General features: G+C 45.7%; 1 protein-coding gene across 2 annotated transcripts in view; it reads left to right on the top strand.

The window, feature by feature from the left end:
* The window catches only part of ESRRB (estrogen related receptor beta), a 175,715-nt gene that overhangs the window by 99,893 nt on the left and 52,758 nt on the right, over nt 1-23,064 (top strand). For both annotated transcript variants that reach the window (XM_032802045.2, XM_075065579.1), the window contains exon 2: nt 14,012-14,421. In XM_032802045.2, coding sequence (XP_032657936.1) covers nt 14,012-14,421 — 410 coding nt within the window. The remainder of the gene's footprint in view (nt 1-14,011; nt 14,422-23,064) is intronic.

The following is a 23,064-nucleotide window of genomic DNA, read 5'->3' on the forward strand; positions in this document are numbered from 1 at the left end:
AATGGCAAAACCTCAGGATAATGCAGCACTTAAGAGAGAGACACTATCCACACATAGAGCGCAAAAAAAAAAAAAACCCACACACCAAAAACACAATTTTGGGCGACGTTATCCCATGGTGACGTTTGTAAAGAAATCACCCTTTCCCACCACCCCCATCCCCATCCCCGCACATACAGCTGTGGAACACCAGCTTCTTCCTGCACAAAGGCCAACATTTTCCAATCTCCAGTAACACACTCTTACTTAGGCCAATGAGGATCAGTGGAACAAAGACAGATCCCTACCCCGGCACAAACTCTATGCCAGTGTGAGACAGCTGCACAATATCTGGCTTCATGTTATAGGGGGAGCTCCGTCCACCAGAAGAGATTTTCTGTTGGCTACTTTTGGCCAGAATCCAGCTACTCTCTGCTACCTGAGCAGCACAAAGTGGCGGTACAAGAACAGAAATCTGGCGCCAACTTTCCACCTCCTGCCAACAACACCAAGAAGCGGGCTTGGAAGCTACAGAACAATTTTGCTCATCTTCATCCAGTGGCTGAGTCTTCACCACATGGCAACAATGAACAGTGAGGAGGCAGTGCATCTTCACCGCCCAGCCAATACTAGACTCCACTTCCTGTAAGGGCAGGACACGGTTGTTGGAAGTTCTGACCTATAGGCCAGGGCCTCTCACCAAGGCCTTGTGCCCAATCATGTATAAACTGACCTAAAGTGGTCGAGATTCCAAGACCAAGATTTAAATCATGGTTAAAAAGGAACAACACTGAACAATTTCCCATAAGAAACTGCAGACATTTGTGGGGGGGGAGAATTGGTAGTAGGAATATTTCTCTCAGGTGTTTCTGAAGTTGGGGTGTCAGGATTGCTACCTACTTGCAGATTTCTCTGTTCTGGATAATCTGGCAGTGCAAAGAGTCAAAAAGGGCCTTTTCACTGGTTCTCACTATGGAATCTGGATTCTAACTATATGAAATCTTGATATATTAATCCCTAAACTCTGCCATAAAAGTTTGTAACTTCTGCAAGCAAATACTAGTAGAGCCTCTAACTTCCATGTGCCTATGGCTATGCTGGTGGAATTTACCACTTTTGTAAGCCTCAGGGTACGTCTACACTACAGATTATTCAATTTTACATAAACTGGTTTTGTAAACAGATTGTATAAAGTCGAGTGACGTGGCCACACAAAGCACAATAATTTGGTGGTGTTGTTAATGTACAAAGCTAGCGTCGACTTTCTGGAGCGTTGCACTGTGGGTAGCTATCCCATAGCTACCCATAGTTCCGCAGTCTCCCCGCCCATTGGATATTTTGGGTTGAGATCCCAATCATGATGGTGCAAAAACAGCGTCGTGGGTGATTCGGGTAAATGTCAATCACTCATTCCTCTCCTCCGTGAAAGCAATGGCAGACATCATTTTGTGCCCTTTTTCCCTGGATTGCCCTGGCAGATGCCCATCAGCATGGCACCATGGCAGCCCGTTTTGCTTTTTGTCACTGTCACTGTATGTGTACTGGATGCCGCTGACAGAGGCGGTACTGCAGTTGCTACACAGCAGCGTCATTTGCCTTTGCAAGGTAGCAGAGACGGGTTACCAGTTGTTCTGTACCATCTGTGCTGTCAGGTGGCTCCTGGCTGACCTCACTGAGGTTGGCCGGGGCGCAAAGCAAATGGGAATGACCCCCGGGTGATTCCTCTTTATGTTGTATCTAAAAATAGAGTCAGTCCTGCCTAGAATATGGGGCAAGTGTACTAGAGACCAGTGTACCAGAGAACCAGAGGCACAGCTGCTCCATGTCAGATCCCACAGAAATGATGAGCTGCATGCCATTCTAAGAAGAGCCCCTGCAACAACCCCATCTGTTGCTTCCCTCCTCCCCAACCCTTCTGGGCTACTGTTGCAGGGTCCCCCCATTTGTGTGATGAAGTAATAAGAAAGGCAGGAATAAGAAACACTGACTTTTAAGTGAGATAAATGAGAGGGAGGCAGCCTCCAGCTGTTATGATAGTCCAGGAGGACATTAAATGGTGGGGGGGAAAGGAGCCAGCATCCCCGTGCCTATGATAGTCCAGGCAGTACAGAATCTTTTTTTACACGTGAAGGGGGGGCGGGGCTGATGGAGTTCAGCCCCCAGTTGCTATGATGAGGACAGTTACCAGCCGTTCTGTACATCTGCCAGGATATGACCGGGAGTCATTCCTATTTTTACCAGGTGCCCCTGGCTGACTGAGCCAGCCAGGAGCACTCACGGGATACGAACGAGGACGGCTACCAGTCCTACTGCACTGTACCGTCTGCCACCAGAGAGGGAGGGAGAGGATGCTCTGTTCAGTGCCCGCCGCGTCTACCAGCAGCATGCAGTAGACATTATGGTGACATATAAAGAAGTTAAGAAACGATTTTTTCCTTTTTCTTTCACGGGGGGGAGGGGGAGTAAATTGACGAGATATACCTGAACCACCCAGACAATGTGTTTGACCCTACAAGGCTTGGGAGCTCAGCCAAGAATGCAAATGCTTTTCAGAGACTGCAGGGACTGTGGATAGCTGGAGTCCTCAGTCCCCCCTCCCTTCCTCCATGAACTCCATTTGATTCTTTCACTTTCATACACTTGTCACGGCATTGTGCTGTGGACTCTGTACATAGCCTGGAGATTTTTTTCAAATGCTTTGGCATTTCATTCTTCTGTAACAGAGCTCTGATAGAACAGATTTGTCTCCCTATACAGCGATTTAGATCAGTATCTCTCGTACGGTCCATGCTGGAGCTCTTTTTGGATTTGGAGCTGCATCGCCACCCGTGCTGATCAGAGCTCCACGCTGGGCAAAAGAATGAAATCAAAAGTTCGTAGGCTTTTCCTGTTATCTCTCCACATGGAAGCCATATGCAATGACCTCTAGATACTTTTTGTTTCCTTTCTAATCTTTTCTAATGTTCCATGATACCTATTTTAGAGATGAAGGTGACCATATCTGCCACACAGTATTCAAGATGTGGTGTGCCATAGATTATATAGAGGATATATGATATTTCTCGTTTCTATCTATCCCTTTCCAATGAACCCTTACCACTGTCACTTTTTTGACAATGGTAAAACACACTCAATACCAGCGAGACCCTTGAAGAAACTAGCTTCATATTTATAGCCAGATCCAAAGGAATCATCTGTTACTTTGGTCCATCCATGAACTATTTTTCCGCTACACCTCAAAAGAACAAATAAACCGTACTTGAACCGCATTAACCTTGCATGTATTCGAGAGAACCAAAGTGACCTTTGCACATTGACATCCCAGAACAAGTAGGGACAGACAAGGCTCAGTCCACCGCAGCAGAATTAAGTAATTCAAAACATCGGAAATCACTACAATTTTGATCATATTACTAACAGCCCCACATATACAACACCGCGACTCTCAAACTGAAGGAAAGGACAGGCTATACGTGCCAAGAAAATTTCTACGAGGAAGGAGGCTCCCATCCTCGTCCTTGCTCTTTCTGGCAGAGCAGGACAACACAATAACGGAGTCACTGGATAGTGAGTCAGCACACTCCTGGTGCCCGCAAAGTCTGCAACTCAAAACTACGATTCTCTTCCACCACGTCCAACCTAGACTCTCCAAATGTTGCCAGACCCATGAGGTGGTGTAGAACGAAAAGATTCTGTTACTGGCCATGGAGTTAAGACAAAATATCGAATTAATAAAGGCAAAGAAAGAGAGCCTCAGAGGGAATGCTGGGCTTGACAAATAGAAAAATGCTGAGAGAACTTCTGCTACATAGCCCTCGCTCGCACACACACTCTGTGAATGACTCAATCGTGCTCACTGGTAAACATAATTCATTGGAGCTATCGGAGAAAAAGGGATGGACCAATGGACGTGCCAGCCTACTCATGTCTCAAAATAATCAATTCGATGCTTGCCTACAAGTACTTGACTATAAGTCTCCATAGTCTGACTTTGAGTCAAAAGAGATCAGTGTTCTTATTCCTTGCCTTCTTTATTACTTCATCATCACCAAATTGGACCCCTGCAACAGCGTATTGCCCAGAAAGGGTTGTGGTGGTCAGGAGGAAGGGCACAGATGGGGTTTGTCTGCAGGGGCTCTTTCTCTAGAAAATGGCATGCAGCTTCATCATTTTTCTGTGGGCATCTGACATGGAGGCAGCCTGTGGACTCATTCAATGTTGAACTCTGGACCACAATTGTGTCTCGTTTTACTCTCTCACAGGAAACAACTAACGGCAACTAAGTGGAATGGAACTCCCATATTCAAGGCAGGACTGATCTATTTTTAGATACAACATACAAGAAGGGAAACACCCGGGGTCATTCCCATTTTTGTCTTTTGCGCCCCCCGCCAACCTCAGTGAAGGCAGCCAGGAGCACCCATGAACAGCAGCAGATGGTAACAGAACACTGGTACCGTCTCTGCTACACTTGCAAAGGCAAATGACCCGTTGCTGTTGTCCTTGTAGCACTGCAGTAGAGCCTGCCTCTGTCAGGCGGCATCCTAGTACACATACAGGGACCAGCTGACAAAAAGCAAACGGGGCCTCGATGGGGTTGCCATTGCTAATGGCATCTGCCGGTGCAATCGCAGGAAGAAGAAAAAAAGGGCACAAATGAGTTGTGCCATTGCTTTCACGGAGGAAGTGAGGAATGAGGTTGAGAATTTCCCAGAATCAAACCCACGACCGATGGTTTGCACCATCATGCATTGGAGGATTCACCAAAATTCCACATAATTCCAATGGGCGGGGGAGACTGCGGGAACTATGGGATAGCTATGGGATAGCTACCCACAGTGCAACGCTCCAGAAGTCGACGCTAGCCTTTGTACATTAACACACACCACCAAATTATTGTGCTTTGTGTGGCCACGTGCACTCGACTTTATACAATCTGTTTTACAAAACCAGTTTATGTAAAATTGGAATAATCCTGTAGTGTAGACGTACCCTGAGGCTTTACAAAAGTGGTAAATTCCACCAGCATAGCCATAGGCACATGGAAGTTAGAGGCTCTACTAGTATATTGCTTGCAGAAGTTACAAACTTTATGGCAGAGTTTAGGGATTAATATATCAAGATTTCATATAGTTTAGAATCCAGATTCCATAGTGAGAACCAGTGAAAAGGCCCCTTTTTGACTCTTTGCACTGCCAGATTATCAAGAACAGAGAAAACTCTGCAAGTAGGTAGCAATCCTGACACCCCAACTTCAGAAACACCTGAGAGAATATTCCTACTACCAATTCTCCCACCCCCACAAATGTCTGCAGTTTCTTATGGGAAATGGTTCAGTGTTTGTCCTTTTTAACCATGATTTAAATCTTGGTCTTGGAAATCTCGACCACTTTAGGTCAGTTTATACATGACTTGGGCACAAGGCCTTGGTGAGAGGCCTGGCCTATAGGTCAGAACTTCCAACAACCGTGTCCTGCTCCCTTACAGGAAGTTGGAGTCTAGTATTAGGCTTGGGCGGTGAGATGCCACTGCCTCCTCACTGTTCATTTGTCCATGTGGTGAAGACTCAGCCACTGGAGAAGTTGAGCAAAATTGTTTCCTGTAGCTTCCAAGCCCCGCCTTCTTGGTGTTGTTGGCAGGAGGTGGAAAGTTGGCGCCAGATTCTTGGTTCTGGTACCGCCACTTTGTGCTGCTCAGGTAGCAGAGAGTAGCTGGATTCTGGCCAAAAGTAGCCAACAGAAAATCTCTCTGGTGGACGAGAGCTCCCCTATAACATGAAGCCAGATATTGTGCCAGCTGTCTCACACTGGCATAGAGTTTGTGCCAGGGGGTAGGGATCTGTCTTTGTTCCACTGATCCTCCATTGGCCTAAGTAAGAGTGTGTTACTGGAGATTGGAAAATGTTGGCCTTTTGCAGGAAGAAGTCTGGTGTTCCACAGCTGTATGTGCGGGGATGGGGATGGGGGTGGGGGAAAGGGTGATTTCTTACAAACGTCACCATGAATAACGTGCCAAAAAATGGTGTGGAAGCTTTAAGTGCACATATCCTGAGTTTTTGCCATTTAGGTATTATTTTTGAACTCAAAAATTCTGTTAAGGGTGTGTTAACGGGCAGTATTCACTACCTTAATGTTATAGAGAGAATACTTTGACTTCTCTAGCACTGTCTGTCTAGCAGCCTTTCCAGCTCTAACATTGCTCTTAAGAGTGTGTTGAGCCATTAGCAATCTAGCCATTTCAGGGAAGAGGGGGAGGATGAAAGGCAGGAGAAAAGCTGGAAGAGAACTGGGAGAATTCTTAACTCCCATTAACTTAACATCACTGCCTAGGAAGATAATGCAACCAATATTAATAGATGGAATCTGTAAGCTTCCAGAGCCCAGTTCTGCCCTCATCTAAATCTCTGTGCAGCTCCATCCAAAGTCAGTGGGATTTGTGCACACGAGTCTGAGGGCAGGATTGGGGGTATAGAGGCTAACAGCATCATGAGCAATAAACAGTAACGGGTTTATGAAAGAAGTTCAACAGACAATAGCTGTTCTTGATACAATTAGATAATTAGCGGGCAAAGGCAATACTGTGGATAGACTGTCTGACTTCACTCAGACATTTGACATGGAGACATGCAAGATCTTATTAGGGAAATTAAATCAAATTGGTTTGGATGCAAATCCTGTGAAATGGATCGCAGACTGGCTGACAAGCTATAAAGGGAGGGGTGAGAGAAGTTCTTTATCATGCTAGGGCTGAAATGTTCAAAAGGTCCTGGAAGTGTATGTGAAAGGCACAAGTTATTATATTCACAGACAGTTCCCAAGCTGGAAGGTCCTGGAAACACATACCAAGCAAGTGAGGAAGCTGTGTTAGAGGGGTTTTGGTAAAATGGACAGAAATTAGAAACATGAGGCCAAAAATGGCAGAGAGTGCCCTTGTAGCAGGGAGAATCCCCTGTGCTAATGGGAGCAAGGTGACTAAAGCCGTTATGTTCAAAAAGACCAGGGTGGGTTAGTGCAGAGGTTCTCAACCTTTTTCCTTCTGAGCCCGCCCCCCGCCCCAACATGCTATAAAAACTCCACGTCCCACCTGTGCCACAATAACTGATGTTGTGCATATAAAAGCCAGGGCCAGTGTTAGGGGGTGGCAAGCAGGGCAATTGCCTGAGGCCCCATGCCATAGGGGTCCCCATGAACTACATTACTCAGGCATCAGCTTCAGCCCCGGGTGGCGGGTCTCAGGGACCTGGGCTTCAGCCCCATACGATGGAACTTCAGCTTTTTGCCCTGGTCCCCAGTGAGTCTAATGCTGACCTGCTTGATGGGCCCCCTGAAACCTGCTTGAGGCCCCCTAGTTGAGAACTACTGGGTTAGTGGTTACCGTGATAGCAGCCTACTGTATGATCCAATGGCTAGAAAAGCCAATGCTGTACTGCACGGCCAGGGAAGAGATAGTCCCTCTCCACGGAGCCCTGGCATGATTGCACTTGAAGTTCTGCACACAGGTCTGGACGCCTCACTACAGGAAAGACAGGCAAATTGGAGAGAATCCAGAGAAGGACAACAAAGATGCTAAAGGGATTAGAGGGAATGACCTATGATTTGGAAAGGTGAAAAGAACGAAACGTTTAAAACCTCTAAGCTTGTTACATGGGCACAGAAACAGTAACGGAGCTTCCTGTGCCAGCTCAGAGGAGAATTGGATCAAGTCTCTCTCCTTTTACATTCCCAATAAGATAACCAGAGTCAAGCAAATAGCTGCTGTTCACTTTGTGAACTTGCAGGACAGGTGGAAATGTTTTGCAGTTATTTCTGCTGTTCAGAATGCTGTCAAGTTGCATCGACTTTCCCAAATTTTGCCTCATTTTGTGCATTTTGCTACTATCACTTTGAGTCAGCTTAAAAATAACAAACATTCCTGGTCAAAAGGGGGATTTTTTGTTAGCAGTGTTCGTGGAACCTATGGAAGGTCAGAATTTGTCAGGCTTTGCTCAGCACGTGGAGCTTCTTGGGAGACCCAGAATAGTGCTAATCCTCGGCTGTGATGGGATGCACAAATTGTTCCATAGAGCAAAAAATAAAAAGATAAGCTCAGTAATGAACAAAGATGTCCTGATCGCCAATTCTGTTTCTCAATGGGACATGCAGCCTTTTATTCCAGGTCACTGATGCAAATCTGGCCTAGTCAGTAGTGATTACTTATTATTATATATTGGCTTGTTGGTGTCCCACTTGAAATGGGTTGGGGAGGCCTCAGTCTAGATCCTAGAGGACTTGTGTCAATATCTCAAAAACCACCATCACAGGTAGCACTATCTGGCCTCTGTGTGTTGGTCTCAGCACTGAGTCAAAGAACTGAACTGGGCCAAGGAGACTGAGCTCCCCTCACACTCCTTAGCACAAGAAGACAGCACATTGATGGGTCAGCATATAGGGAAGCTCACCCTGCCTCTATTCATGGCCTGCCTATGCTAGGGATAAACAGAGGCCTTCAGTCTCCAGGTTTGTCAGTCCTTAAAATACACATTTGACTGTCAGGGATTATGATTTTGAGAAGTGGCTGCAAACTAGAGTCACCTCTGGGCTGAGTTACAATTGGCCCAGACATGGGCGTTCCTAGGTGAAACGTCACTTAAAAGCCATTGTTAATATGCGAAGACTCAGTATGGAAATAAAGTAGAAGATGCTTCTAAATGTTCCTGAATCTCAGCCAGAGAGCGTATATCTGGATTTTCTTGAACTATTATAGGGAAGTCACACTAGTACTGTGCTCCTAACAGTCACAACTCTATTCCTTCTAATGGGATTTGCTTTATATTTTTGAAAGTTACCATTAGACTGTGTGTTGCAGCAGGGTGAATATGTTTCCTAAATGATTCATGTGGAATGTGCTCTTCACAGGATGTGGGTAGCTACCAGCTCAGACACAATATCAGAGTATTCTCCATCTGTTTTGTTAGCCCTTGATGCTGTCTGTCTTCCATTAGGGGTGTTTGGTGCCTGACCATGGAGTACGCTAGCCTGGTTGTATTTCATTTCTGTGTTTGGCTTTTATTCTCCCAGACCCTTAATTTATCAGCTTTCAGTATCCTTTTCCCAAGTCATTGAAGGGTCCAATTTGTATTCCTGGGGGAATTCTGTGTGACTGCACGTGCGCAGAATTCATGGCCTCGCAGATTTCTTTGCTTCCCCACAGAAAAATGACTTCTAATGGGGAAGCAAAGGGAAGTTGCAAAAGTGGTCACACGCTCTTCCCTGCAGTGCAGGCAGGTCAGTTTGGGCACCTGGAGCAGCCAGCAGAGACATAAATCACCATGAGGATGGGAGGACTGGGCAGTCATGTGTTTGAGAGAGAGAAACACTCTGTCCCTCTCGCTCACTATTGCGGCATATTCAGCATGGAGGGGCAGGGCTTTGGGGTGTTTCTGGGGAGGTAGGCAAGTCCCCTCAGGCAGAGCAGAATGTAGCAGCTTGCCTGCTTAGTGAATTATTCCAATTGTTCTTAGTGAATTCTCCTAGGAGTATAAAACTGGTGTAAAAATTTAAGGCTTCTTTACATTGTCAGAGTGGTCTAAAGGAGCCTTATCGTAAAGGACAGTGTGGCCTCATAAATACTTATGGTGCGTTAGTGATTAGAACAGGTCTAAATTTTTGGACTGAAAAAATTTCCTATCAAAATGTGCTCCATAAACTGTTTGCTACTAACCTTTCTGGAGATGGTCAGTAGCCAATATACATTGTGAGTTTGAGTCCCCAGCCCTCGCTTGCTCTTCAGTCGCCTATGATGGAACACTGAGCATATGGCTGCATATATTTGTTGACTAACAATTAGAAGTAAAGGGTCAATACTAGCTATGTTACGACTCGAGGGGATTTGTGGGATTTCTTCCAATGCTGCCCACTCCCATTCTTCATCCATTGGATTGTAGTTTAAATAAATTACCAAAATAATTGAAACCACAGTGATTATACTGTGTTATTTTAACAAATAAAATATGCAGAATTTTGCAGAGCTTTAAAATATTGTGCACAAAATTTTTAATTTTTTGGTGCAGAATTTTTAATTTTTTGGTGCAGAATTCCCCCAGCAGTAAATTTGCCTTCCTTTGTCTTCCTTCCCCTTGAGCAGGTGAATTAGTCATCTTAAACAAAAGAGGCTGGGATTCTAATTCACCTGTTTGAATCTGGGAATGTGGCTCACATCCCAGTCTGATCTTTTTCGTAATCTCCAACATAGTGTGGTGGCCTTGCCTGTGTGCACAGCATCAGTCCCTCCATCCGGTGTTGTGACACAGCCTGTTCTCACCTGTGAGCTCCTTTGTGCAATAAAGGGCAATCAACATTGTTTTTTGGTGTCTCTGCCTTCCGTTGTGACCCTAACCTGGTGGTATTGTGCCAGCTGCTCTTCAGATCAGGGCTGCATCTGGACTGCTTTGGCAGTGGTGGTCAGATAGAGTGAAGCCGGCAGCTTTCAGCAGTGTGACCACAGCTTTCGTCTTTAATACAGAGATGTGGCCACGGAAGCTAGAGGTGGGTCTCAGCGTGCAAAGCTGTATTTTGACCAAAACAGACAGGCAGCTTTGCATGCTGAGATCTGTGGTTGCTGTAACTGGCCCTTTCTACTAAAGATGAATGCAGCTGCAGTCAGCTACATGTTTGCAAACTGTTGGTGGACCTTAGTCCATTGTAACCATCTACTGGGTGAAGCTTGGGTTGTCCTTAACTTTTCAGATCTCGTCTCTGAGTGGGACCAATAGTTGGGTTCCTCTTTACTAACCCTGGCATAGAGAAGCCCATCAGGCCAGGGATGGGAAATGCCTGCTCACACGCTTGAGGTCAGACATCTCAATAGGTAACAGAGTTGTTTGCAGATCTAGTTGGGGGGAGGTACAAGATGAAACATAATATTGGGCTAAATAGAGAGTAGATGGGGGAAAATTAGGAGAGACTTGGTTAGAATGAGGCTATGAGGATACAGGATCATAAAGCTGCTGCATCTCCAGTGTGTAGCAGCACATACACATTGGAATAAGTACTCACCTACTCATGCATACTCTAATTTTGGTACATGAGAGAAGCTCTGTCCTGTTGTCTCTGATGGGTTTGACCTTCTGACGGCAGGATGGTGGTACATTTACCAGGTACGTGGGCTGAAATTAGAAACAGAACAATAAAATTCCTGGATGATTAGGGCATGGCAACCAGAAATCAGTAGAGCTTCCACAAAGGAAAATCATGCATCACCGATCAATTAGAATTCTTTGGGCATGTCAACAAATTAGTGCATACAGGACAACCAATTGCTATCATTTATTTGGATTTTGAAAAAGCTTTTGACAAATTCCTTCACAAGAGGGGGAACTCAGTAGTCCTGGGGTGAGAAGTTAAGTACTAGTATGGACTAAAAAGTGTCTAAGGCAGAAAACAAAGGGTAGGAATAACTGATTAATTTTCAGCATGGCAAAGGAAGGTTAACAATGAGTGCCCGAAGGTTAATACTTGCGTTGTGGAGAGCAGTGAGTTGGCAAAATTTGCAGATGACAGAGTTAGTTATTTAGATTATTCAAGACCAGAGAAGACTATGATGAACTCCAGAGGGGCCTAACAAAGCTGAGTAAATGGGTAGCACAATGGCACATGAAATGAATCGTTGACAAATGTAGGATGTACGTTGGAAGGAATCATTCAATTTTTCATACACGTTGATGGATGTAGGCATAGATCTTGCTGGACATGAGTAAACTTGCATATAGCGTGATTTGAGTGTAAGCTTAAGCTGTAAACAAGGGAGTGACAGACTGTGTGCTGGAGATGGTATTTTCAGGCTATTTGAGATAAGTGGGGACACCCTGAACTGGTAAGCTTGAAAGGTAAATAAGGTGAAGGACATAAAGGAAATTGGTCCTTACGTGCTCTGTGTGATGGCCAAACCAATCAGATCAAGAAATATGGATGTTAGTAGCTAGGAAAAATGTATCTAAACTGTGTAGTGCGTGACCTGATTTGGAATTGTAGTATCACTCTGTTTCTAAACCCCTGTGGCTGGCCCTGGCCAGCGTGAGCATAGGGTACAAACCTAAGTGGTGAAAGGGACTTGAACTGAGTTTTTGGATCTCAGAGAACTGGATGAAGTGTTCTCCCAGAACTGGACGAGGTGTTCTGGATAAGCTAAGTGGAAAAGGTCTCAGAGGGAATCCCAACAATGGGTTCTAAATTAACTGTAATAACTCAGAAAAAAGACTTAAGCATCGTTGTGGACAACTCAATGAAAATCTCTGCTCAGTATTTAGCAATGGTTTAAAAAAACCAAACAATGGTAGAAGGTATAGTAAATGGGATGAAAAATAACACAGAAAATATTATAATGTCTGTCTATGAGTTTGAGATTCATCCTTACCTAGAATGCTGGGCTACACCTTCAGCTGGAGAATTGATTTCAATGTAGTTATGCTGATTTACATCAGCTCTGGATCTGGATCATTGAATTCAGTTCTGGTCACCCTCTCTAAAAACAAATATAGCAGAAATGGAGGTGGTTCAGAGGTGGCTAATAAGACCTTTGAAAGGCCTGGAAAGACTTCTGTATGAAGAAAGATTGAAAAGGTAGTGAGGAAATGAATTAGTGAGGAAATGACAAAGATACACCAACTAATGAATGACATAGTGAAGGTAGATTGCGCACTCCTCTTCACCCTCTCATAACACAAGAATAAAGGGTTTTTTAGTGAAATTGAAAGCAGGGCTGGCTCCAGGCACCAGCAAAGGAAACAGGTGCCTAGGGCGGTCAATAGAAAGGGGCACTCCGTCTGGTATTGGGGCAGCATGTCTGGGTCTTGGGCAGCACTTCAGCGGTGGGTCCTTCACTCTGTCTCTTCTTCTTCAGTGCCACTTTGGCTGGAGCTCAACCGTGTTTTTTTTCTTTCCCCCTGCCGCTTGAGGCAGCAAAAAAGCTGGAGCTGGCCCTGATTGAAAGGCAGAAAATTTAATGCTAATACAAGGAAATAATTTTTCACAAAGTGCACAATTAACCTGTGGAACTCACTGCCACAGCACATCATGGAGGCCGACAGTTTAGTGGGATTCAAAAAAAGATCAGACGTGTATGGCTAACGAAAATATCCATAGTTACTATAGATGAGGTTGTTTTGTTTGTGTCTAAACAGTTGAGATGGAATATAAACCTTTCTGCTTCAAGGAATAAGGCAATCCCTAACTGATGACAGTTTGGGCCAAACTTTAGCAATGGACAGATTAGTCCCAAAATGCCCACTTCAGGGTTTCTTGCACTCTCCGCTGATGCATCTGGTACTGGCCCGTGTAAGAAACAGGACCCTGGACTAGATGGCGCACTAGTCTCATCTTGTATGGCAATCCTGTGCATCTTTCTCTCAGCAAAAAGTCCCTGTAATTAAACTGAGGAGAGATGAGGAAGCTGGAGGAAACTTATACAAACAGTTATCTGTCAGCTTCTGAAGCCTCTCTTCTAGAGAGGATTGCCAAGTCTTTAAGAAAAAAAGAAAAAGGTGAAAAAGAAAACAGTGGGCATAACAACTCCTTTTACTTTACTGCAAGGGAATTTACAAACGGAAGGAGTCCTCTCTTGTTCATGTCCTAGTATGGAATCTGCTAGTAAACTCTGTTTGTCTAGAGCAGTGGCTGGGAATCCCTGATTGAGGGATCCTGCACCTCGTCTGACACCACTACAGACCTGCTCAGTTCATGATTTTCACCTATCCTCCATGGTAGTGAACTCCTGCTCTGGATAGATTATGACCAGTTGGCACTGCTAACAACATAGCCACTTCAACAGATTGTTCACTGAAATTTGAGACTGTCTGAAAAGGTGACCTACAAAAATTACCATAGTGCTCAGGTTGGTGGAGAGTAGGAAGGCAGCTCTTAACAAATTGACGTCCTTTAGGAAGTCAAAGGGAGTGGGTTGAACTGGACCAAAGGTGGGAATGGGATGGACTTTGTGGTGACTGAACCCCTCCTGATATTTCTGTGGACTGATAAGTTTCTGTGCTCTCTTACTACAGGCTGCTTGGCAGAATGTCCACAGAGGAGCGGCATCTCACCTCTAGCTGCGGATCCTTCATTAAGACTGAGCCGTCCAGCCCATCTTCTGGCATTGATGCCATCAGCCATCATAGTCCTAGCGGCTCCTCTGACGCTAGTGGTGGCTACGGCATCACCATGGGTGGCCACTCGAATGGCCTGGACTCGCCACCCATGTTCAACGGCGTGGGAATTGGTGGCGGATCCTGCCGTAAGCGCTACGACGACTGTGCCAGCGCCATCATGGAGGACTCGCCCACCAAGTGCGAGTACATGCTCAATGCCATCCCCAAGAGGCTGTGCCTGGTGTGCGGGGACATTGCGTCTGGCTACCACTATGGCGTGGCCTCCTGTGAGGCATGCAAAGCCTTCTTCAAAAGGACAATTCAAGGTACAGTGTGGTGGGAGAGGAGGCTCACACATCCATGGGGGGCTGGGTTCCTGTGGTTGCAGAAGCTCTTGTACTCCTATGGCACTTTAAAGGAGAGAAGGAAAAACAACAAAAACACACATTATCTATCCTGTGCTCCCAAGCACAGCTCTGCCAAGCCTTCCCCACCCCTCCCCCACTTCCACCCCTTGATGTGACCCAAAGCCCTTATACTTTGTGAGTCTGGGAAGCTTTCTAGGTTCCCAGCTGGCAACAGTATCATCAAACGTGGCAACGTTGTTTTCAGACAGTTGCTGCAGGAAATGTAATTCCAAGCAGTTCTCCAGTTTTGCAGTGAAGAGGCAACACCCCTCCCCACTCTGGAGTTACCCATTGATTTGTAGCTGGCAGGAGGGTGGGGTTTACTCTGGGAGCAGGGTCGGCGCTTCCATTAGGCGACCCTAGGCGGTCGCCTAGAGCACCAGGATTCGGGGGGCAGCATTTTGTGCGCTCCCCACGGGGCGCACAGGAGCTTCCGGTTCCGCTCCCGTCGCGCCACCAAAGAAGGACCCTCTGCGGACATGCCATGGAAAACAGCGGCAGGCCATTGAGCAGCTCAATGACTGCCGCTGTCGGCGGAGGGTCCTTCTTCAGTGGCGTGACGGGAGAGGAACCGGAAGCTCCCGTGCGCCCCGTGGGGAGCACACAAAATGCCGCCCCCCAAATTCTGCCTAAGGCGCCAGAAACTCTGGCGCCGCTCCTGTCTGGGAGGGTATTTGTTTGGCACAGGCTCATCTGGAGAGCAGAATCCGTGCCTGCTGAGGGCATGAGGATAGGGCTGAGGCCTTGTTAATAATGTTATGCACCTTGCAGGGAGAACAACAGTGCTCCAGGAAAAGAGGTTTTCACAGAAACCTGTCAATCCTGTTTGCATCCATTAAGTTCTGAAGCACTGCAGGCCTCATGGAGATGCTGTATAGTGCACGCAAATATGGAGACATGCTGATGCCCTTCCCTTCTCAGCAGAACCACAGCGCATGGTTCTGAAGATTTAGATGGAGATTTTCAGATGCCTTGGGGGGTTGGACACCCGATTTCTGTTTAGTCTCAGTCAGAGTTGCAAATTCCTTAAGTGGTTTTGAAAATTTCAGCCTCGACATTTCAGCATAAACAGCAAACGCATGCACCACAATCCCCAAATGTGTGCAAGCATGGACACAGACACAAACATATAGCCAGATATACCTGCATGCGTACCTGCATGTGCACACATATGTACACCTATTACATACTGCACACACACACAGTTACACAGAATTGTATATACCTGCAGGATCAGTAGCGTGTACCAACAGCAGCACACATGTGTACATGTACACAGCTATACCATGCAAAAAGACAAATAAACAGACACTTACAGGCAGGCTGCCATACACACAGATACATTCATACACATGCACCAGTATAAGCACACATACATAGACACGCTGTGCATACATTCCCCTCCACCCCCCAATTGAAAAGATGGACAGCATCATTCACCCTGCAATGGAAAGTGTATTGAATTTACTCCAAAGATACCTTTGACTCTGATTAAATTAATTAATTATGTATGTGGGAAGGACACATGTTTTATTTGTATTCAGTGAGTGGTTCCCTCATACCTGATCACACATGCTGGGGATGCTGGGATCTGGACTGGACAGAGCAGTGCAGGGAACAATCCTCCATGGGTCTCTGCGGATAGTCTATTTCTGTCTCTGGTCTCCCTGATCCCAGGCATCTCTCCTTACTGTTACGCTCCCTGGAAATTAACACTCTCCATTTCTCCAGACTGACACGGTCCATCTCCCTCTGCTTGGCTTGTCCTCTCTCATTAGACCATATAGAAAACATGTAGACCTCTACCCCCATATAACGTGGTCCTTGGGAGCCAAAAAATCTTACCGAGTTATATGTGAAACCGCGTTATATCGAACTTGCTTTGGCCTTCAATTGACAGACACTGATCCCCAGCTCTCTGGTCCCCAGCTAGTTTTCAGAGCTCTTACAACCCCTACTCTAGGCTGAGGGGCCAGCACAGCAGCAGCTGTGACTGCAGCGAGTCTGAGTTACCCAGCGACTAACCCCCGGCTGTTTGCTGCAATCTCGCTCTAGGCAAGGAACAGGGAAGTCCTGTTTTCCCGCCCCTGGTGATCCCCCACGCAAGGGCTCTGTCTGTCCTCAATCCCCTCCCTGCTGGGTAAGGTGGCTCTTTGGTCCTGCCTCCCTCCTGAGGGCCACCAGCCATGGCCTTTGCTATGTGGGCAGCAGGCACCGTGCAGCCTAACTCCTTGATGGGGAGCTAGGCCCTGTGGGGTGGGACGAGGCTTGGGCAGGGTGCTGCGCGGCGGCTCTCATGTCTCTCCCGCTGTGCCCTTCTGCTGTGCCCTGCTGCCATTGCCCCAGATTGCCGGTACGTGTGGGAGCCGGGTGAGGCTGGCCCTGTGGGTGGCCGCTCCGGAAGCGTATCCAACGTGGTGGCAAAATAACGAGCTCTCTGCAGGTAGAGATGGGTCCGCTCGCTTGTGCCGGTGCCTTGCCGCCAGGGGCTGAAGGGCTGTTACCTAGAGGACTCCACTCCCGGCCATCTTGGGCTGGCTGGTGCGTCCTGTACCTGCCCACGCCTCTGATTGCTCACTGGTGGAGGAGGGCTTGTGCACTGGGAGTTGTTAGCTGTTGACAAGCAGCGCCGTTGTCTTTCTCTTAGCCAATAGTGGCGCAGCCCCGCCCGCCAGAGCACTGCTTTACCGCGTTATATCCGAATTTGTGTTACACTGGGTCGCGTTATATCAGGGTAGAGGTGTACCACTATGGAACCCCCAGATGTTCATATGCAATATTTCTGTGGCTTGTCATTGCAGTTTTCATGGGTTGGATGTGAACTTTTACATACATCTTGCCTTGCAGCACTGAGTGTTGTCCCTCTGTTGATCCATTCTTGGTATTTCAGTTCTGAACATTTGGGCAATCAATGCTAAAGGAGGGACTCTGGGGGAGGGGAAGTGTGCACCAGGGAATCTTTGTATAGAAAGAGAGTAGAAGGTTAACCCTCTAGGAGACGAGAAGGCAGTCTTTACCTTACCTGAGTAAACTACCAGCCAGAATAGATCAGGAGAGATGGCGAAAGACCAGCAGCGGTGGAGATTTCAGAAAGAATGAGAGAAAGTGAAGAGGAAAGAGACAGAGTAATCAGAGACTCAACCAGCCTGTGTAAATTGTCAGCTGATTTCATCCTACAGCATAGAGAAACCCCCTGAGTGCAGCAGCCTTGTTGACTGCTCCCTAATTGTAACATGTAACAGATGGGGAGAAGGAAAAAGTGGGGATTTCTCTCACCCTGTCATCAGCCCATTCCAGGCAGCTTCACATCCCTCTCTCCATCGGCTGGTCTGGCAGTTAGGGCACGAAAATGCTCTTATTCATCTGAGTTGCAGAGCTCGATCTAATGCAGTTGAGACTGAGGCTTTTATTCCATCGGGGAGATGAGGGGCAGAGGCAGAGAAGGGGATCAGATTGGAAGTGGGGCCTGCTTGGAAGCCAGGGCAATATGCAGATTGCAGGATCAAAGAAGGCTTTGCTGCAGGACATGTTGAGCAAAAGGAGAATGAGCTCTCAAGTGTGATGGGGGCAGTAGGAGGGAAGAGACAGAGGCTCTCTATAAATCAGTAGCAATAGCAAACAGCCAACAGGTTTCCAAAAGCCTTATTCATCCTGCAGGTTTATTTCATTCACTAGATTTGATAACTATTGAGAGAATTTAAATCACCATCCAGGCTTCTTAATATACATGTGCACGTTTGTGTGCACCCGTGTGATGTATTTGTGATGTGTGTTTTGGTCTAACCTGTTACATTACCTGCTAGCACAGGTCATCTTTTTTGTGACTGTGATGTCAGAGAGAGATGCTGTCTGATAGCTCGAGCACAGAATTGGGACTGGAGACGCAGATAGCATAATGATGTGCATGGCATAAGAATCTAGATAGATACTGCAGGTAGATCCTGTACTCAGTTCTAACACTGACACCCTTATGGCCTTGGACAAATCACTTCACCCCTCTGTGATTTAGTTTCCCAATCTGAAAAATTAATGACTTCATTATAAGCATTTCTAACCTGTCTGCTTTGCACACTTTACATGGGGAGCTAAAGTAGCAACATGCTACTGTACTGTCCTCTGCATGGGTGCTACATCCTGATTTCTGTGAACAGTGAGATTGAGTGCAGAATGTGGCCTCTGGTTGCAAAGCAGTTTCATGCTGAGAGCACATGTCACTGATGCTCCCTAGCTGCACTGACTCCCTGTTGATTTCATAGTGGGGTTGAAAGCTGCAGACCCCTAAATGGTTTGGGTCTGGATTACTTGTCATATCTTCTCTCCCCATATGATACTGCCATAGCTGTGATCAAACAAAGATGCCCAAGCTGAAGATCCTTTGATTTAAAGGACTGTTAGAGTGTTTTCTGTGAAAGCCCATCAGCTTTGGAGCTTGCTTCCATCTCCTAAACGCATTGCAAAGTCCATTTCTTTCAGTCTCTGGAAGGTGATGGGCTGAGGGATAGGAGAGGCAAGCTGGTTGCTATGTGATTATCATGAGAGCTGGTCAGGAATTTTCCAGCTAATGATTTTTCCAACAGAAAATGCACATTCCACCAAAAACAAAATTGTGGGAAAATTTTGTTTTTTCTGGAAATTTTTTTTTTTTTTTCCCACTGGGGAAAATCTAAATGAGATCTTTCATTTGAGGTAACAAAATATTAAACTGAATTTCCCAATCAGTATATTGCCATATACTGATTGGGAAGTTCAGGTCCCCATCCTCTCGTGCGAGTTGGGCTCTACATGTCCGATAATACAATGCAGATTTCCCTCTGGCTTAGCGTGCGGTGCATCATGGGAGTAACATGACTGTGGGTGCACTGTGGGAGATGTAGTGCAGCCACATAACCTGGCACGTAAGGGGAGAATGGAGGCATTAGACTCCCAGAGTACAGCTTGCATGAGGCAGTGTGTCAGTGTCTGAATATGCAGATTATTATTGATCAGATTCAAAGTCTTTTGGGTGAGTTCAATAAACTGAAATGAGACATTTTGATGTTGTGAATTTGGAAACATTTTGTTTTGATATTTCACAACTGGAATTTTTCAGAATTTCCATTCTGCAAAAATGTTGACTTATTCATCCTGATTTCAGACAAATGTTGAAATGTCTGAATTTCTCTCATGATGGAAATTCCAAATTTTGCTCTGATCTAGCCATTATTAATTCATTAGTTTGGGCTAGTATTTTGATCTATTTCATTTTATTTTTCAGTCATTAAAAAAATTAGGCCTCTGAGTAGGCAATAAAATAAATGTCAGTTGTTGTATTCCCCTCCCCACAAAATCAGCTTGTACTGTACTCTGGGTCTCCGACTCCCAAATCTAGCCAGTGTACTAAATGATAAGAGATACCAGAACCTACAGCTAGTGAAGACACAGACAAAGAAAAACATTTTACATCATATTTTACCTGGCCAGGTTCTGGATCAGCCATATCTCTGAGAGTAAATTCCAGAGTGGACAGCCCACTCCTATGAATGCCCTGGATCCTATAAAGATCACCCTCAGGACAAATAGCTGAATGTAGCTGCTATGGCAGGACATAGCAGGACATGCAGTTTCTGGGGGAGGGGAGGAATAGCTGGAGTTTATACCATTTAAGGATTCAGATGTGGATAATGCTAATCACCCACCTCACGGGGGTGGTAACAAAGTGCTTGTAACAAATCCATGGACTTCTAGGTCTCTGTGGTTGTTGCTTTTCTGCTCAGAGGGGCCCCTGGGAATTTCATAGCAGCAGCAAGGATAGAATCCAGATCCTCTTGTTCCAAATATCCAAGCCACTAGTGTTTGAGCTAAAGGAAATTTCCCCCTAGCAGTTGGCAGTATAGGGCTTAAGACACACAATTGAGCAGTTCTGCTTCCATCCCGTAGAGAGCAGTGGCGTGCATGCGTATGCACCTACTAGCCCGTTTGTAAACTTATCTCCAGAGATTTATATGTTCTTTCTCAGCTGCAAGGTCACATCTGAGAAATAGGATTTTTTTGAAAGCTCAGAACAACTTTTACATTACAACCAATAAAATTGCATGAACTAATGTCAGCTATGTAGTGATTGGCTAAGTTATATCTGATGTCACAGTCCCTCCACACATAATGAGAAGATGCCTTGAAATCAGACAGCTTCTCAGACATATCCCTGGTTTTCCTTTTTCTCTGAGGAGCAGAATCATGCAGATTAGTTCATGCAGAAGCATATCTTTTCTGGGACTTTAGTAAAAATATATTTTTCTTGTTAAAATCCTGTGATAGCATTACAATATAAACAAAGCGGAGACCTGCTGGTGACTCAAGCTTGGCATTTGTGGCTACTGTCAGCAGACGCCCCTGATGGTATCATGCCTTATAAGTGTTTAGAATCTCACCCTTCCCTGCCATGAGACCTGGTTAAATGAAATTCTTGGTTAACCAAAGTGCAATTGCACAGAATCTGCTTTCTCAAAATCTCATTGTCTGAAAGGTTACACCAACGCACACTTTGGTACTTGTTAAAATTTTCAAAAATAGACTAACGTTAGGCTCCTGAATCCATATTTAGACACCTAAATAAATGGCAGCTGGGAGTTGTAAGGTGCTCACCAGTTTTGAAAAAGAAGTTACAAAAATATGAATTTTGGAGCCTAATTTCAGGCTCCAATTTTTGAAAATCATAGTCACAGCGTATATTCCCCCCAGACACACACACACTCACCTCACTTGAATAGGGCTGAAGGGATTTCCCTCATATTTTCACAAAATATTTGCACTTGGGCTGGGAGCAGAATATAAGGTTTCAATCCAAACAAGGAATGTATCTGTAAATGATGTGTGTGTAAAAGCAGTGGGTTAACGTGGAATCAACTCTGCACACTGTCACTTACACACAGGGCCGCCCAGAGGATTCAGGGGGCCTGGGGCAAAGCAATTTCGGAGGCCCCTTCCATAAAAAAAAAAGTTGCAAAACTATAGAATATTATATTCTCGTGGGGGCCCCTGTGAGGCCCTGGGCCTGGGGCAAATTGCCCCATTCCCCTCCCCCCCTCTCCCCCCCGGGCAGCCCTGCTTACACATAGTATCAGCATTAATGTAAATCTGAGTGAGTTACTGCGAAGAGCTCACTGCTAGTGAGAGCTTTACTGGTACAGAGTGCTGCTGTATCATTTCCAGGTTTTTTTTGTGGTGGACAACCTTGATTGGTACTGCTTTGAGCAGGGGGTTGGACTTGATGACCTCCTGAGGTCCCTTCCAACCCTGATATTCTATGATGCAAGTGAACAAGTTCAGGAACCAAACTGGAACCTGAGATAAAAAGTAACTAAGTAAAACACTGATGGAAACTGGAATGACAGTGTCATCTGACTTAGCTACTTGTTGAATAGTCCAGTTTTCTTCCCACTGAACTGTCCAAATTTTGGGAAATCTGGGAGTGTAGCCTGTATGGCTTTGTACAGTCCTGATCATGCAGAACTGCGAAAGTGTAGATGCAGTATTCTGCATATGACATCTTGCTCTTTGATTGAACAAAATAATTTTTCTGCTTAAGTAATTTCTTATATTTAGGCCATTTTGAACCTATTTCTGATTAAAGAAAGAAAATGAGAGGAAACTTCTCTAATGTTATGAGAAATGGAATAAAGGAAGAACAAATGTGATCCGAAATGGACGTGAGACCAAACCTGATGGGAAATCCTGCTTCCCACTTCCCATGCATTAGGGGACCGAGGAGTGGCATCTGCCACCCTAGCGAGTCTATGGCAGAGCCAGGAACTGAACCAAAGAGTCCTGCTCTAATCACTAAACAACACTATGTCTCCTGCCTTTTAGTTTCATAAGTAATTTCTGATGTAAATAATGTGCAAGTCTGTTTGGATCAGAGCTAAGTACTGTTCTAAAGAGAGGAAAGCCCCTGTAATGAGAGACTGTTCAGAACACAGTTTCTTGGGAGCTTAGGTTAACCGATCTTCTGCTCTTCCCTTCTGGCTCGTATAATATTAAACACACACAGGGTGCACACACTCACCACAAATTCAAACACATGCAGATACAGACTGACATGCAGGAACAAATACGCACCCCTGCAGCTGCTCATTGACACGCACAGCCTCCTCTGCTGGCTGTCACAGAGAGTTGAGTTCTTTTAGCCTTTCTTCCCCAGGGCACCCAGTCTGTGGTGACTGAGCTGGCAGCGTGACCGCCAGCCAGCGGGAGGCTGCCGGAATTCCGATGAGTTAATCTCATCACTTTATCACAGGGCACTTACAGAAATTACAAGCCAGTGTGAGCAGCTCAGCTGTGCTGGCAGCCGGCCGCAGGACCCATAAAAGAAATTGAGAGGAAAAAAAAAAAAGTCTAAGAACTTCGCTAAAGTTTTGAAGACAGTAGCTTTTCTTGGATGAGTTTTGCTTGGCTAACACTGACTGCGTCTTTCTCTCCTCTGTGGTGTCCTCCTCACTTCCCCTCAAAATGAAGAGCCATTTTAGGCAAAGGAATCTTCCCTGCACTTTGTCCTGTTTACAGCAGAGAACACATTTGGGCCAAGTG

This window comes from Chelonoidis abingdonii, chromosome 4 (genome assembly GCF_003597395.2).
Source record: "Chelonoidis abingdonii isolate Lonesome George chromosome 4, CheloAbing_2.0, whole genome shotgun sequence".
Classification (NCBI taxonomy): Eukaryota; Metazoa; Chordata; order Testudines; family Testudinidae; genus Chelonoidis; species Chelonoidis abingdonii.